The sequence below is a fragment of the Colletotrichum fructicola genome, assembly GCF_000319635.2.
Source record: "Colletotrichum fructicola Nara gc5 chromosome Unknown KSG_Nara_v1_contig01, whole genome shotgun sequence".
Classification (NCBI taxonomy): Eukaryota; Fungi; Ascomycota; class Sordariomycetes; order Glomerellales; family Glomerellaceae; genus Colletotrichum; species Colletotrichum fructicola.
The window spans coordinates 2,319,140-2,336,424 of NW_027094051.1; the positions used below are offsets into that span (position 1 = coordinate 2,319,140).

General features: G+C 56.0%; 1 protein-coding gene across 1 annotated transcript; it reads left to right on the plus strand.

Moving 5' to 3' along the window:
- Nucleotides 1-11,207: 11,207 nt before the first annotated feature.
- adv-1 (Transcriptional regulatory protein pro1) lies at nucleotides 11,208-13,411 on the plus strand (the record flags this gene model as incomplete). Its single annotated transcript, XM_032032182.1, has 2 exons — nucleotides 11,208-11,313; nucleotides 11,505-13,411. 2 exons carry the CDS (start codon nucleotides 11,208-11,210, stop codon nucleotides 13,409-13,411), a joined length of 2,013 nt encoding a protein of 670 aa, XP_031888304.1.
- Nucleotides 13,412-17,285: the final 3,874 nt, after the last annotated feature.

Below are 17,285 nucleotides of genomic sequence, written 5' to 3' on the forward strand. Positions count from 1 at the left end.
AGAGTTGGGCGGTAAATAGTTACCGGGGTTGGCAGAGGAGAGGGGAGGAAGAGGAGGAGAGAGACCCATGGTGGTTGAGGTCGGATCACACAGCCAGCAGCACCTTGCTACTGTAGCGCAACGCAACGCAACGCACGCACACACAGCAATCCCCTAGGGAGGTAAGGTAGGTAGGTATTGACCCCCCTTGCCCATATGCAAGCTGGTTCTGGTGTGATTCGACGGGCAGCACTCGCAGCCGGCGGCGATAGCGGCAGTGTCGACAGGCCAGGCACTCACCTGGGTGTCTGTCAGGTTGAAAAAGAATATAATAATAGCGCCCAGTGGCCCCAGTGGTTGCGTGGATCGGGTGGTCGTGCGGGCGACGGGCCCAGCCATGGACCCCATGGACCCCATGGCATGGCATGGCCTGGCATGGCGTACGAATACTTAGACGAGGATAGACGAGGGAGCAACGAAAGGGGGGCCCTTTTCGGGGCTGGGCGAACGAGACCGTCACCGGCGGGATATCTTGGGGTGCGTATCCGTACTGCGCGGCCGTTGAGAGGTGAGAGGTGGTGAGGAGAAGAGGGAATTTGGCCAGGACCTGGTTCCCCGGCCAAAAGGGGGGTGTGAAGATGTGTGTGTGCCGGACGACATCCATGTGGACAACGGCGCACAACCGAGCAGCAAGCACTTGCACCTGCAGTTGCAGTGAAGCCGGAAGAAGTAGGAGCAGCAGGAGAAAGAAGCCATGCCATGCTTCCAGACGCACTCTCAGCACACACACGGCGCAGGCACGACGCAGCACAGCAGCCAGACCCAGACCCGACTGGGCAGGAACAGCAGGAAGAGCCGGCCGGCATGAGAGAAGGGGTGATGGTTGAAGAGAGAGAGGCAGGTAGAGATGCAGAGGACTGACTGTGTGGAACGAGTACAGATACTGCAGTCTGCGGTTGAGGAGAGGAGTAGAGCAGAGCAATGGAAAGAGTTGATGCGGATGGAGCTCAGAGGAGAAGACCAGGATGGAGGGTCGGGATGGGCGCGAAGCTACCCCCGTCCCTCGCTGCTGATTGGGCGGATGCGGGAAAACTCCCGTGCATAGCGCAGCCGACGGACATGAATGCGAAGCTGCGAGGCGGCGCTGGAGCTTCCCATTGGCCTAAATTCACATTGTGCTACTTTATTTAAGGAAGCGCTAACACGCCATTGGCTGAAAATAAGACAGAACACCACCTAACCAGTGACCCCCGTCCTGCCACCACGGGCTCTAAGCGCCCGCGTCCTGTCGAGAACCTCCAAGCGTCTGCCGCCGCCAGCCAGTCGCCGTCGCCTGACATCTGCCTTTAAGTGGGGGCCGGCCACAGCTGTGAGTGCACTGTTCATAGCTACACATCACTTCACAGTCAAGCACAAGGTCCGTATGCCGCATCCACCACCTGCCACGCTAAGCTCGGCTCGCTCACTCACCTCACACCCTGGACCGGACCTTTTCTCTCGTCACTCACTCACTCATTCAATCGCTTCTTCCTCTTCTCACCTTGAAGCGACACACCCACCCCCGATGCCACGCTTTTGCTCCTCCTTGTCGTCCCCTCGTCCTTGCCCGCAATCTTCCTCCTGTACGCCCTCGACTCGCTGCTTTCTCTCTCTCTCGCCTTCACTCTCGGCTTCCCCACTCTGGACATCGAGTCAAAATCTACAGGCCCTGTCCATCACCTCTGCAATGTCACCCTTCGACCAGGGCCCACGGGCAGGATGAGCTTCCCCGGCACACACACTCTTGATGACCTCGCAGCAACTCCGTAGCGGAAGAACCAGCGCGCAGCAAGCAGCAAGCAACAGCTGCTTACCCGCCGTCCCGCTCGCCGCCATCCATCACCTAGTCCCTCTGCAGGGCTCCCTTTTCAGTCTCTAGGGAACCACCACCGCCGCCGCGGCGCCCTACACCACACCATCCTCATCAACTAGCCAGCCAGTCTGTCACTGTCACTATCGCTCCCGTCATCACCATCCTTCATCTTATCAAGTCCTCCTTCCCCAGACCGACCTGGCGCACAGGCTTTGCATCTTGACACCTCAATGGGAATGGCGTGCCATGGACATGTGGACCGGACCAGAACTTCGCGTCCATCCCGTGCCATCCCGCCATGCCAATGCCGTCAACGGCGCCGTCGCAAAGATGGCGCCGGACCCCTTTGGCTGGGGAAATCAGAATCTACACAATGACCTGCATCGCTTCTTGCAGCACTTGCGCCGTTTCCTTCCTTTCTTGCTGCCTTTCCGGAGGCGGAAGCAGCCAGAGACAACCGGCCACTCGCTTGCTGACCGTCCACCGGCGGAAGGCTAAAAAAGAAAGCCCTCAACCCCGGCTTCTGAGTTCTATCCAACGTTGCACCCCCGGCGGCTCGCTACAGCCACCGCCGCAACCTCCGATCTCGACGAGTCTCGAATGCTCGTGGCCAGAGGCTAGATACCCCACCATCATAAACCGATTGCCCCTCACCAATCCATTGCAGCCACTTGCTTTGCTCGTCGGGCCTCCATCGGAGAAATCCATCAAACTGAGACTCCTTTTCCGGCCGGGGGCGACGAGGCCAATGGCCTCTCAAGACGGCCTCTCTTCACGGGACGTTCAAGATGAGGCGAACTTTTGCTCGCACGTCTTCATAGGCGAGCCTTTGTTCGCGTAGGTACGAATAGTGCGATGGGACTATCCCGCATCACAATGGGTCCTGTCAAAAGCTTTCAACTCAGGCCGTTGGCCCTTCGCGATCCTCCTCCTCCACATGGCGTGTAACCGTCGGCGCTGCCCGTTGATCACGACTAGCCTCGCCCGCCTCGCCTTGCCCTCAGCTCGCTCGCAAATCAAACGTCCCTGTACTTGCTGCCCAATGGGCCCCCGCCGATAACGACAACGTGACCAGATGAGCTTCTTTCAAGGCACATGACCTGCACGACTGGCTCACCGTCCGTTGCTTGGGAAATTTGACCGCAGCGAGAACGACTCTCTCACAAGATTATAGACTGCCCTTGTCGCCTTTCACCCACGTATGACTTCATATCCCATGGGATTTGCAGATGGCGGTCAAAATGTGACGAGAAGACATGGTTGATGCAGGAGCTGTATTTGACTCTTGCAGTCCGTATGCGTGCTCCCGATGCAAGCCCGCACAGCTTGATGCGGTGGAACGAATCTTCTTGGCCTTGTTTGCTGGATAGTATATCAGGTAAGCCATCTTGGAAGGGCGAGAAGGGGTGGCTGACGGAGACGACTGAGTGGTTGAGCGATTTGGGAGTCTCAAGATGGTGGTACGATAAGAGTTCGGAGAGTCCAAGTTTTACCCCGCAGAGTCAGTTGAGACAAATCTGCGTCGTCGACTATTGGAGAGAGCAGAGGCTCGCTTCTGGCACACACACACACGCACACACCGCGTGTGTAAGTGGATAGATTGGGGATGTGGTGACATGCTAATGGTGATATCTGATAGCCATGCCGTATCGAACTGCGCAGGATTTAGCTCTCACTCATTCGACATGATCTCTACAGGATCTGGTATCGCGAAATCTGTTGTTGAACCAGTATGATTTCTCGTCCGGCCTGGGCAAAGCGATGGTGTTCTGGTCAACCCAGTCGCGGAGAGCGGGAGCATTGTTTCGCTGGATCCCGCTGCAGCCACATAGTATCCGGTTGTTACCCTCCCCAGCCCCTTGGGTTGCGATCCTTGAGTTGCGCGACATACATCGCATTCTCGTGTGTCGTTGTCGGTGAAGCAAACCCGCACACTCCACATGTAAGGGAGCGAGAAAAGCGCTGCATGTCTTCTTTGGACCACACCACAGCGAGTTTTTTTTCCCTCCCTCTCCCGCTGACTCATTGACGGCTAAGGATGCTGTGAACATCGAACCCCGTTCTTGCGTTAGCAGTGTGACGCTCTGCAGGGAAGCAGGAAGCACGCGCCCGCTAATGCGTCCCCGTCTTCGATATCCATTCCAGGCGGTGTTCGATGCAGTCTCCGAGACAATAGAAACGCCGTGGCAAGACCCGACGGGCGGGACGAGAGAGAATGTGAATCATTTGCGGTCGACGGTCTCGTCGTTCTTCACCGACTCTTCACGTTGCCTGGCATCTTCGGGGATGACCTCATCCGATGAATTCCGCTCGCCAGGGAGACGTGTCCGACCATGGTACAATGTCTCAAGCAGAGCCAGCTCGCGATGTCTCACTGAGTTCAACGGCATCCAACGAAGTGATGTCCGACCGGAGTCCGGGTGTTGAATGGAAGCACCTGACAACGGAAGGCGGAACAACCTAGCTGGGGTCGACAATTGTAGTGAGATGGTGATTTGGTGAAATGCGAATGCCTCATGGAAACCCCGGCAATGGAGAATTGGTTGTCGATTAATGACCTCCGCGGCCGAGTCTACCCGACGGGTATTCAAAATCATGTGCACGAATGGCTGAATCCCCAAAGCAATTGGGCCAGGGTTTCCGAGTTCAATTTCTGATCCTGGAGGAGGATCATCGAGCATGGCTAACCCTAAGGAGAGCACAGTGCACAGTGCACACCCCTCAGCCCACAATGGGGCCAGGGGGTCGATTCTGGCTTGGGAAAGGTCTTCCTCGGGGCGAATTGGCGCATCTTTGAGCGCTCATATTCTGTGGTATGTGTGTGTGTGTGTGTGTGTGTGTGTGTGTGTGTGTGTGTGTTCGTGAGAGGACGAGGTTGTCCAGACATGTCTCCAGTGCGCAACTTGTGCCCTCCAATGAACCTCCTAGAACACGTTCTCACGCGCTCTCACATGATGGCGGGCTAATGCGAGTTTCGCACCATCTTCTGTGGATGGGCGACTCTCCAACTGAAGTAAGCACAGCCAGTGGATCGCGGCGATGCGGAAAGCTCTTGATGGTGTTGAGCTTCTCAGTCCTTGTTTGCAGGTCCAAAGTTGCCTCGTTGTGGCCGTTCGCGAGACCCTGGAAATTTCCTTTGTCAGATCGCATGGCGATGCGGCGCATACGAATAGATGGCCTGAGCGAGACGGATGCAGGTCATTGTGATTTCGGTCCGTCGACGGGCAGTCCACTAGTGCCATGTGAATCGTCGAAAATGGGCGCCCGTTTTTCGCAATCGACAGGGCAAGCTTATGCTGAGAGCCTGAGATGCCAGGCTGATCTGCTTTATGCTTGGCAATCTGCCACGAGTCGTATTGCAGTCGATATCACAACGGGGACGAGGGGTGCCTTGTCCGTTGATGAACGCATTCAAGGGCTCTTTTTGTCATTGACATTCGCGTCCAGGTCTGGATGCAACCTCGAATTCGAGATTGATCATTTATCAATAAGCACTGAATGTTGGTGACGAGCCGTCGAATCCCAGCAGTATTTGTGTTGTCTCGGCTATTGGAAATGCATTTTGTAGGGCTGCAAGTCATCCTGAGAATCCCTTACATGCGACGTTGAATTTCATGCAAACTCCGTCATCGTTGCGATGGGGTCGGCATCCAACTGACTTTCTGCGACCGTCATCCTCGCTGACCCTGGTGAACCGTTCGGTTCAAGCAGTGCAGGATTTGTGTAAGGTATCCGTGCCGCAAAAGGGATTTGAGTGAATTGGGCAGAAGTCGGGGGTTGAACCTGGGAGGTTAGATCCACCGATTCAGCGGGAAGGCGGGAGGACATGGATTTGGTACAGTGTTCCCGTACGGTATGGAGCTTGGAGCTTGGAGCTGAGGGGGTTGGCTGGGGTCTCCTCGCCTCGTGAGATTTGGAGCTTCACCCACAATTGCCTGTCTTGCGGGCTGAGTGTCAACGACGTCGCAATGCACCTGCGACGGCTTGCTGGCCCTACAGAGGGTTACGGACGTAGGGTAAACCGTGGTAGCATTCCATTCTCGTCAAAGGCAAACGATGCGGCCCATCCTCATCCAGGCTGCGCTAGAATCTGCGAGCCCTACAAGGGTCTGTGGTGATGTGCCGTGCGTGGTGGCTGGGGTCTAGAAGCAAGCGGATGTCGCGCCGTTCGCGAGCTGTTGGCGGAAAGGCGGGAAGACTGGGATGCCCAGGCGACGGCCATGTTCTCCGCAAAAAACAACAAGCGGCCGCCTCCCTGCAATCTGATATCGGGAACCCTCAAGGTTCAGCAACGCTATTCACATCGGATCACATCACACTAGCCACAACAGGCGAGTGGTGATGAACAATGGGCACACTTCGACGCCTCAATCCCCGTCCGCGGATTATGTTGAGCTTCCGATGGTTGTGTCGTGCTTTCGACGACGACAAAACCGACGAGGCCGACGACATACATTGTTGACGAGGCGATGCCATGTGTGATACTGCAGAAAACGAAATTGCGGCGTGGCAGCGGCGTGTTTTCTCGTGGTGCCCAACTGAAAACAGCATACTCGACGCCCAATTTTGGATGCAATGTTTTTGTTTTTGGCGACAGCGGGAGACGATTGAACGGCTCAATCCCACCCTCTGGCAAAGGAAATGAAATGAGTGATCATGGACACGGCCAGGGACGAGGGCACAGATGTCGGTCGATCCATGAAAATAGGCCGTGTGGTCGCAAAAGATGCAATGATGTGTTGTATGTGCCGCAGCAGCTGAAAGCAAAAGCATCAAAGTCGGACGAGGCAGCGTAGCAGAGCATAGATGTCGACCAGGTGCCGGCAGGAACTGAACCTAAGGCTGAGAGGCACAGCGATAGCGATAGGATTTAGCTGGCGTACATCCGGGAAAACGTGCGTTATCCGCGGCACGCAGCCTGACGAACGGCAGGCAATAGTGCGGCGCAGGCGGGCGGGATGGGTATTGAATCGTGTATGTACATCGGCTCGGTGGACGGCGAGGAGGAGATTGGCGATGATGGCAGGCCGAGGAGCGTGTTTGTCATTGTCTGCGGGCGGTTGGGCGGGCTGGAGCGCGAAAAAGCAACATGACCCCGGCTGAGAGTTTGCTCGAGGGTGCACTGGAGAGGCACAGTAGCCGTGCGGATGATGTGGAGGTTGGCTTGGGGGCTGTTGGTCGCAACCGCCAAGAGACAACCGTTATTGACGGCATCCTGCCCAAGGTGAGATGCTCGCGGGGCCGGGAGAACAGGAGCCAGAAGCTCCGAGATGGAAGTCGAGCTAATTCCAAAATTAGCCCAACTATCGATGTGAGGAGGATCATGAGATGCGGGCTAAACTGACCGCCAAGCGGGTTAAATCACGCAGAAGGGGGGTAAAATAAAAATAGGTTGCTGTTAGTCGTCATGCGTGAATCTGCGGGTGATGACAAACATCTACAGCGGCTAGACGGTGTGACGTGAAAGTCGATGGCATCTAGATGCCCAAATTAGCCCCGGATATGAGTCCGGAAGAGGGTTAATTTGATCACTCACCAAAAGCTGGGCGGCTAATTAGGCCGCCAGAAATAGGTCCATCACGTAAGCTTTGCTGCCAACTGGTGCATGCGAACCGTCAGATGAACGGCGAGGAGGAAGGGATGGTATGGTAACGACCTAGGGTGTTCCGTGTCCGTCCGCCGTTCATGGATGGTGGTGAGAGATGGAAAGATGCTGTGCTGTGAGGTGCCCGCTCGCTGGCAGCTGCCCATTGTCGGCGGGAGATCATCGGCGGACCTTGCCCGACGAGTCTTGCGTGCAGACAGCAAACCTGCCTTGTTGAGAGAGAGGAGAAGAGTATTAGGAGGATGTGATTGGCCGAAATACTCACTCTCAGAGCAGGTACGGGCAGATTGGGCTGTTGAACATCTGAGGGACGTGCCCGTGGCTGCAGCGCTCTTCCCTCTAGCGGGCGGACAATGTGGGGCGGGCATGCAAACCCCGCGAGCAGAGCCCCTGTCAGTCGCTGCGCTCCCGCCTTCAAGTGGCCACAGCTCCTCTCCGCCTGTGGAGCTAGCGAGGGACCCTTGGTCAATAATCATGCACGATTCTTGTGGCTGCAGGACCCAGCAGCCAATCCGGGGCCGTTGCGGCCCTCTGGCAAGAGCTTAAATCCCTGCTGCATCACAGGCGCTAAGAAACGGTTGGTCCCGAAGCCCTGCACGAGACTTCAACTCGTCACACCTCTCGTCGAATCAACGTGGCAGACGGTCTTTTTGACAAAGAGCCCTCGACTGGCGAACAATGACGCTAGAGACGTACGAGACGACTGAGCACGCAACCACTCGTTGGAAAAGAAAGCAGAGAAAACTGGGGAGAGGCAAGCATCTGCCCCTGTCATCGTCGCCGTTGTTGTAACCCAGGCTCTGAAAATCCTTCCGCCTTCGACGGGCCCTCGGATCGCACAGCTTGCACGCCATTGCCATTGTCCTCGTTCTGACGGACGACGGGACGCTTGCCTCCACGATGAGAGAGGTATTTTCTCTCTTTCTCCATTCCCACCAACCCTGAACGCTCACCATGCACGACAGAAGGTCCTGGTTCCACCGTCTTGAGCAACTCCGGCAGCCACATTCAACCGACGGCGACTGGCCGGGTGCACCAGCCAATCCGGCACTTGACCGCTATTCTGGTCATTCTGATTTGTGGATTCTCTTTGCGACAACTCTGCATCGTCAGTCCTGGTCAGCAAGCCCTCGACGACGACGACGACGACTGAGGTCTGGCTCTGACCTCGCTAAGAGCTCTGCTGAAGATCTAGGACTGGAACAAAGGCAAAGGACAAAGGGCTGACGAGGAAATCGCAACCGCAACATACTGCCAAGATTGAAGATCTTGCCCAGAACCTTTGCAGGCTAATTGCCAAATTTGAAGATGCTGAGTGGGGGCCTAACGGGCAAGTCAGGTCCCGCACATCGTTATCCATCATGCAAGCGTGGAGCGAGGCTTCTCATGGGATGATCGGATGAATCCACCTCGTCTGCCAGAGACAGGGCTATCGCAGGAACAAGGTTGGTAGGGGCGGCGAAGTTGGGCCTCTTTCCCTTGTACTTTTCATCGCCTTCTCGCCGACGCTGAAAACTCCGGCCTTTCAAAATTGAGTTGAGCTCCACATGCTTTGAAGGCTCTGTTGGTGGTTGGCGAGCTCCATGCAAGTGCGTACTACCTCAAGACGGAGCTTGTTCGCAGAAGAGGGCTCGACGGTGCAGTAGACGGACCTTGTCTGCAAGGATGAGCCCAGCCAGCCATTGTGCCGTCTCTCCATATGTCGGCCCCCGAATTTCTCGCCCGCATCGTGTCATGACAGGCCAAGTTTGCGGCCAAGAGGGTCACACATCGATGGCATCGGAATGCAGAAATCGGGAACACGGGGAGACAACGGGCAAGACACGCCAGCCCTGTGTTCTTGCAGCTCCGGCAGCGCAGGACCATGCCGCGGAATGAGCTTGCATCTGTCCGGGCCACAACACTTGGGCATCGCCAGTAACACACTCATGCTGATATTGGAGATCAGCACCAGGGACGGCGAGCGGACAGCACCCGGGCGAGGTAGTGGGCGCGGTATCGACGGCGGACAGCCGGGAGGCAGATGGCCAGATGAGTGCTTGCAAAGTTGGCAAGTCGGGTTGAGCAAACAGCAAACCCCCCATGTATGGTTCTGCATGTCTCTGCATCGCGTGTGGACCGTGTGGTTGAAGGCATACCGGGGCCCAGATGGGAGACCGTCTACCATACAGAGGTCAGCTTTGGCAAGCCACCGTATGCAGGCGTCGACCGTCTTGCCCGTTTAGTCGCTCGACAGTTACCTTGACCCATGTCGGGCCTTTGGAAGCTCCTCTCCCCCCTCTTCTCTGATGTCTCTCCATTCCTATTCCTATTCTATTCTCGGGTGGGGTCCAAGTCCAACGATGGCCCCCCCAACCCCGAGTGCGACCATGTTTGGCGGCCCATTCTCATTGGCACCTGTAAGCGCAGGCCCAAGTCTTACGCACTCGAGTGAGTGCGGCCGGCCGGCCTGCCTTGTGTCTATGTTGGCCCGGCTGCACGAAGGCACACACAAGAGCACATTTGGGAAGGGCTCGATGGAGGTGTGTCCAAATTTAGAACAAGACTACTGGCAGGCTACGTAGCCAACAGCAGATGGTGCCTCTGAGATGCGGTCACAGGCGAGTTGGCCAACGAAGAAGAAGATGGCCATGATGAAGGCGGCCACAATATAAGACTTTGGGCCATCCATCACCAGCGGCTATCTTTTGGCTTCTCTTCTTGTTGTGTTGTAGAAGTCAGGAAGAAGGAAAGTGATCCAAGTGTTGTCCGAGGTTTTTCTCTCTCTTTTTTCATATCGTGTTTTTATCTCCCTCCACCCTCCGAACCCCAACCACTCGAGTTCATCGATAATATCCAGTTGAAAGGCAAGCCGGCCTTGCTTGGAAACCAGTCATTCATTCGATACAAAACGCCGCATATACTGCACCCATCAAAATCACACACGCATTTGCAATTATTGCAAACCCCGCCGCAGACGAGACTGATTTCAGTTGACGAAGCGAACAAGATCGACAAGGAAGCAAAGGAATAATTTAATAATCTGATACGACTGAGAATTGGGTTTGGACGACAACAACGAGCAGCCAGCCAGCCATTCGACAAACAACCCGGTCTCCCATCTCAAATTGCGTTGACAGCGGAACCAGCGAACAGACATTTCTCTGATCCGACCATCACACACACACACACACATCACATCGTCTGCGATTGCCCTACCGAGCTGCCCTACCCTGCCAGGCCCTGGACTCGAATCGACCCGACTCGACTCCTCATCTCTCGCTGTCTTCATTTTCCGAAAGGACGTCCCGCTTTTCCTGCGTGGGTGCCAAGGAGAATACCTCAGAGAACCGGCCGCTCACTCGTCAAATTCTCTCGACCGCACGGCAAATCAGAAGAGCGGCATCCAAGGCACGCACCTGATTGCTCTCATACCCTGGTTGCACCCCTGGCCGCCTTTCCCCGGTCCAGAGCACAGTGCCATTCCGCACAGTCATCGTACAGTGCAACGGTTCCTGCCACGCCCCCCTTCTCGCTGCACCCTTGTCCCTGATCACCCCGGTCTAGGACGGTCCACTGCACATCACTCACCTCACACCCCCCCTCCGACCCTCGTCCGCTCCCCTCCCCTCCCACGCACCACCCCAGCCCAGCCTACAGCTTAGACGAAGCTGCTTGGCTTGCCATTCAACGCAGGTACCTCCATCGCGAGCCACAAGAAGGGTACAAATGTCAACACTACCCCCCAACCACAGTCGTAGCGACTTCATGAGATCAACAGCTGCAGTCAACATGGCCGTCGCATCTTCTGCGAAGGCCAAGTCGGCCTGCAAATCCAGCAATGCCAACAATGCCAACCCCAAGGCAAAGACACAGATGCACCGCCGTTCCAGGACAGGTACGTTTTTGTCTCTTGTATCGTCCTTTCCCATCTTTGCCGTTATCGCACAGCTCGAGCTCTCTCTCACTCTCAACCTTGCTCTCTCGGCTTACACCCGAGTTTGCCACTTACACCTGCTCCGAGCCGCAACGCAACAACCGCCAATTTTCACCCATTGAAGCTTCAAGACTAATTTGTTTCTCCCACAGGATGCTACACCTGCAGATTACGCCGCAAGAAGTGCGACGAGGGCTCGCCAATGTGCTCCGCTTGCAAACACCTTGGTTTGACATGCGAATACAAGCGCCCAATGTGGTGGAGCAACAACGATGCCCGCCGTAAGCACAAGGACGACATCAAGATGATCATCAAGCGCAAGAAGCTTTCGGAAAAGGCGTCGCACACCATCCAGACTTCCGTCGGCTCTCCTCCCGGCCTGTCGCACTCCTTGCCTACCTCTGCCACCTTCTCAGACCCTCTTGACCGCACCCGCTCCGCCTCCATCGACTCGCACTTTTCCACGGCTTTCAACTTCAACAGCCCGCCCACTGCCGAGTATGCTGCCTACAACCCCCAGATGCACCCTGACTTTATGTTCGGCGCCTTCCCTTCGCCGTACGAGATCGATGTCAAGACGGAACGCCAAGTTTACATGAACGATGTGCCCACTCTGAGAGAGTCGCATGTTTCAACCTTCAGCACCTACCAGACTCCCCCGCCCGCCGGCACCATCTTGCCTTCCTCGGTTCCTCTTGAGGGCGAGTGGACTGAGCAGGTCTACTCCGGGCGCAAGGAGTCCCTGAGCGAGGAGGCTCTCAACGTCAACTTCTTCGACTTCTCCCATGGCCCCGCCATGTCCAACCGCCAAGTCGCAGTCGAGCTTGACGAGAACGACCAGCGCTTGCTGGACCACTTCATTCAATTCGTTCTGCCCACCGTCTTCCCAATCCTCGAGTCCAACCAGCACGGCTCCGTAGGCTCTGACCTGATCCTCCCCGCTCTGCAGAGCAACAAGGGTTACCTGCACTGCTGCCTCAGCATCGCCGCCCAGCACTACAAGGCAACCATGAACGTCCCCGGCGAGGAGATTGACCAGGACATCATGAGACACCGCTATGCCACAATTTCCTCCTTGTGCGATGCTCTCAACAAGGATGAGAACCACCAAGAGATTCTCGAGGCCGCCTTGGGTCTCATCTTCTTCCAGTGTGTTGTCGGTCGCTATGACGACTCCCTGCCCGACATCCCGTGGCACCAGCACTTCCAGGCGGCCATCAGCCTCGTCCAGAAGCTTGATCTTCCCCGCGTGGTGTCAGATCCCAACGAGCCCGTCGCTCAGACTCCCTTCAACATGACCCTGACCTCTTGGATTGACATCCTTGGCGCCACGATGCAAGGACAGGCACCTACCTTCGCCCACACCTACCGCGAGAAGCACTTGTCAACCATGCCCAGCCTGGGCCTCCGCGAGCTCATGGGCTGCGAGGACCGTGTCATGTACCTCATCTCTGAGATTGCCTGCCTCGAGAATCTCAAGGGCAGCGGCATGGACGACATCACTCTCTGCCAACATGTCCACGCCCTCGGTGAGCAGATCAACTTGACCGAGATGGGCGAGCCTAGCCCCAAGATGCCTTACAACACCAACGGTAGCCTCTCTCCCAAGCAGCTCTCCAAGAACATCACGGCTGCCTTCCGCATCGCTGCGCGCATCTACCTCTGCAGCTTGGTCCCTGGCTTCAACCCGGCCCAGCCCTCTTGCGTTGGCCTTGTTGAGAAGCTCGCCAACGTCCTCCAGCTTATTCCCTCTGGACCTGGAGGCTTCGACCGCAGTCTCGTCTGGGTCTACCTCATTGGTGGTTCCGTCAGCTTGCCTGACAGCTCCTTCCGCGCCCTCTTCGATGACCGCGTCTCTCAGCTTGGCGACGTTTCCGACTACGGCTCTTTTGGTCGTCTCGCCTCGCTTCTCAACGAAGTCTGGACGCAGACTGGCAGCATCAAGTGCAGCGGTAGCCCCGCTGCCAGCCCCGGCTCCTCGCATGGGTCGGAGACGGTACCATACATCCACTGGCGGGATGTCATGCAGATGAAGGGCTGGGACTTTTTGCTGATGTAAACGGCCTGGCTGGTCCCGGGCTGTGCACATCAGTAGAGAGGCCTTACCCTCTCCGCGTGGTATGCGTATCGCCTCCGCAAAGGTGATGCGGGCAATCGCCAACTTCCCTTCGCGTGAACCGGGGCTGCTGCGAGCCAGTCTTGCTCTGCTGGACATTCAACCATTTTTCTTTTATTTGCATTTCATCGTTTTGATACCACATTTTTCTGATTTACACCAACCTGATCCCAGGTTGCTTCGGGGTTACTAGAAGGACACCGCCGCAAGGCGAACGGAGCGGACATGAACTACGAGAGAGCAAAGACACTTGGATCACACTTTTTTCTTCTTTTTGGACAACTTTATCTCTGAGAGGGTTCACACACGGGGCAGCTAGGCCTGGCTGCCAGGATGACCGATGACGATGGATGACAGACAGGACGGGTAACAGCTGGGATGAGGCCCTGACATGCGCTTGGAGATACGAGATGCGATGAACGATACATTTTCCCTTTTCATCAGACCGGACAATCTTTTAGGGTTCCGCCTGATCTCATCTTCGTTTTTTCCCCTCTCAACATTATACCTCAGCATGAGCCAAGGAATCGGGGCGCCTTCATTCGGAGTTTTAGGGTTTTTGGGACATTCGGGGAACAAGCATTTCGGTGCATCTGGACTGGATCGGATGGAAACGAAAGAAGGGCTCTGGGAGCTGTGATGGGCTAGCTTCCCTGTTGACTTCTTACACACGGGGTGGGCTCGATCGACCGCATTCACTCTATAGAGTCATCGGGGCGAATCGAGCAGGGATTGGGATTCATGTAATACCAAATATACCCAACAATTTCAAAAGTGATTACCTCTAGCGTTTTCTCTCGGTATGATTCGTGTCTTTTTGCACAGGCCTGTGAATGATTCGCAAGCACTCGACAGCAGCAAATTCACTGGTGTCCATCGTTCGAGTGTCTGGGCCAGTCTGCGTCAAGGGGGGGGGGGGGGTGTCGGACTACGACGGCACTGCTGATTGGCGTGGCGGATCAACCACCACCTTCCCTTTGGAAGCACTTGGACCGAAGCTTACCTACGACTTACAGAGATGGAGGGGGTAAGGATGGTCAGCACCATGGGACGATTCCAAGCCAAACCAAAAAGAAAGTCTTCGTCTTAGGTGAGAGGTTTGTTTGGGGACGTGGATTCGGTCTGTCTATTTGACGGGAATATCGGGAACACATCCCATCACGGGTTGAGGAGGGACACTTTCATTGTGTGCGCGCCCATGCAGGCGTCCGTCCGATGGAAGGCGACTGGCTCCGACTTGTTTGGCACGAGTAAGCACGAAAAAAGGTTTGCAGAATTGTAACTTCGTATTTCCCCAAGGTCTTTCTTCACCTCTTGAGCCAGCTGTGAATCGTCATTGGTCATTCTTTCCTACCGCGAGGAGAATATCTAGATCGACTGAGACATTTGAACGATGCGTGAGCACTTTACGCGCCCGCGCTCCAGTCTCCCTTGGAAACCCTTCCTTTCCACCCCAGCCCCACCCGCCACTTTCACAGACGACGAGACGGTGCAGTCCTCGTGCTTGCGATGCCGGAGGTGGGGTTGTGTGTGAGGTAGTACGTATGTAGCAATCACTCACCTAGGTCAGTGTCGGTTCCGGCCGGTAGGTAGCGGTGAGGGATGGCAGGAGCCTCGGTGAGATATTGTCCGGGGTCTTGCCAGTCGTCGTTGTCCACCTGACGTTGTTCATTGTTCCGTGGTGTTTCTTAGCCGACGCCGACGGTTTGCACGGATTAGGAAACCCGTCCAGGGTGTAAGTGGCAGGGTTTATGGAGAGAGGCCGAGGCGTTTTTCTCTCACTCACGTTTCGCGACGCAGAGAGAGTGAAAAAGAGATCCCATGCTGCCCGCCATCGACGTCAGGGCTCTCGGGTCAATGACAATTTGTGATGGGTGATAGGACGGTGGTTGACGGGGATGGGAATGGGAATGGGGAAAACGGGAGGTGTTTTGCGCCTCTCGTGCGGTCTGGAGGTTCCATAGAGCAGGTCACATGGTTCAATTCTTTCTTAGTCTCTTGGGGTGTGTGTAGATTGGGGAAAAAGGCATCACAGTATTGGAATAACTGTGAGGAAGATACACCGAGAGTGTGTCTTGTTCTTGATCTTCACCTGCAAATTCCAATGCCTGAATTTACAATACACCCCTCTGTTGGTATTTTCTGTGTGGGCATATCTGAACAGACGAGAGACAGGGCAGGGGTGTGTGGTCTAGCATTTTGGGTTCGTTGTCTTGGATGACGGAAGAACGAGGGACGGGAGAGCCCACTTCCAACCCCACGGTTCAAGAAAAGGCAGGGGACGTGGATGGTGGATGATGGCAGGGCGGGAAGGAAAACGAAAAGCGACCCAGGGAGTCGAGAAAAAAACACGTTCACCGCCGTTTTCGAGTCACAGCGCGCGGGAGTGTGAATCATCGTGAATTGGCAAAGATGGAGTCTTGGGCTGGTACGTCTCCGTTGCCGGGCATCCTCCGTCGTTCGGCCTCTTTGGGGCTGGGAAAATGGTTTGATAGGCAGTGGAAAGGGTTTAGGGGACGAGCGAAAAGGCAGGAAAACAGGGAAAACGGCAGAGGAGGCCCAGGGCCAGGGGGTAGGGTAGGTAGGTCACGCCTTTCATGGGTACCCACGTGATGGGCCGAACTGCGGCTGCTATTTGTCTTTTGCCATATTGGCGGTATGGTATGGTTCTTCTCCCTTTGCCGAGTTTATGACTATCAAAGTTGCACCCATTCCTCGAGATTTGAGAGGTTGTCTCTGGGGTGGGAGGGAAGGAAGGGGGCCCTGCAGATGCAGGAGGACATGAGGAGAGACCACTGGATCGGGCGTGCGATTCTCTGTTTCTGGCGGGGGGAGGATTTTGTTTTGTCAGTTGGGCATTTTTGACGAATGCCGTCTTGATGCGTGGGAGGGGCGTGGTTGAAGATTTTCGGGGCCTGTTGGTTCGGAGGGGCGCAACAGGCGCGACACTGGAGGGGGGTGATGGAGGGGAGGGGGGAGAAAACGTTGGCAAGGCGGATTTTTGACGTAGATCACGGAGGGGTTCACATTTTGGAGATGGGGACCCTGGGAACTGTCCGACTTACACCGACGGCGATTGCGACGATGGGACGTGGTCGTCGTTGGGTTGTTCTTGCCTCGGGCGCATTTGCACGGCACTGACTTGCAGACGAACATCGGCCACAACACACGCCTCCCCCCTTGACAAGCTGAAGGACACCAGACGGGTTGATGATGCTGGCCCTGCAGCGGACGGGTAAGGCCTACCGCGTATTGGGGAGGCCGTTGGGTCGTGGCCGTTGTCAATGGTCCGGTTTCTTCCTTTGGGGAGACTCTGCGGCTTGTCAGTGGCAGCGAGGTCCTGCCGGCTGCCGATCGGGCGCCCCAAGGTGAGGTTTTCGCGAGACGGTGGACGGGTCTTGTGACCGCCGCCGAGAGGGAGCCCGGAAGAGAGCGGAGCTGGAGCTGGAGCTGGAGCTGTTGTCAAGCCGGGGGCCAAATGCCACATACCAGGAGGCGAGTGGCTGGAATGGAGGCGTACGTCACATGTGGCTTGGACGCATGAGGTGGCGGCGGCCCATTGGGCTTTGGCTCCGGCAAGGGCATCTTCGCTTCGAAAACCTGATGAATAAGCTTGTTTCCCTGGCCAGGTTGCCTCAACTAATACCGACTTATTCCTGGCGTCGTTGTCTATGCAGAAGAACGGTGGGAATAGTGGCCAACTAACAGTTCCCAAAAGAAGACAAGCCGGAAAAAAGCAAAAGACAATGGCAGAGGGACGGACGCTAAAAAAGGAACAACAACAGGTAGCGTGGGGCACTTGCACTGCACAATGGAG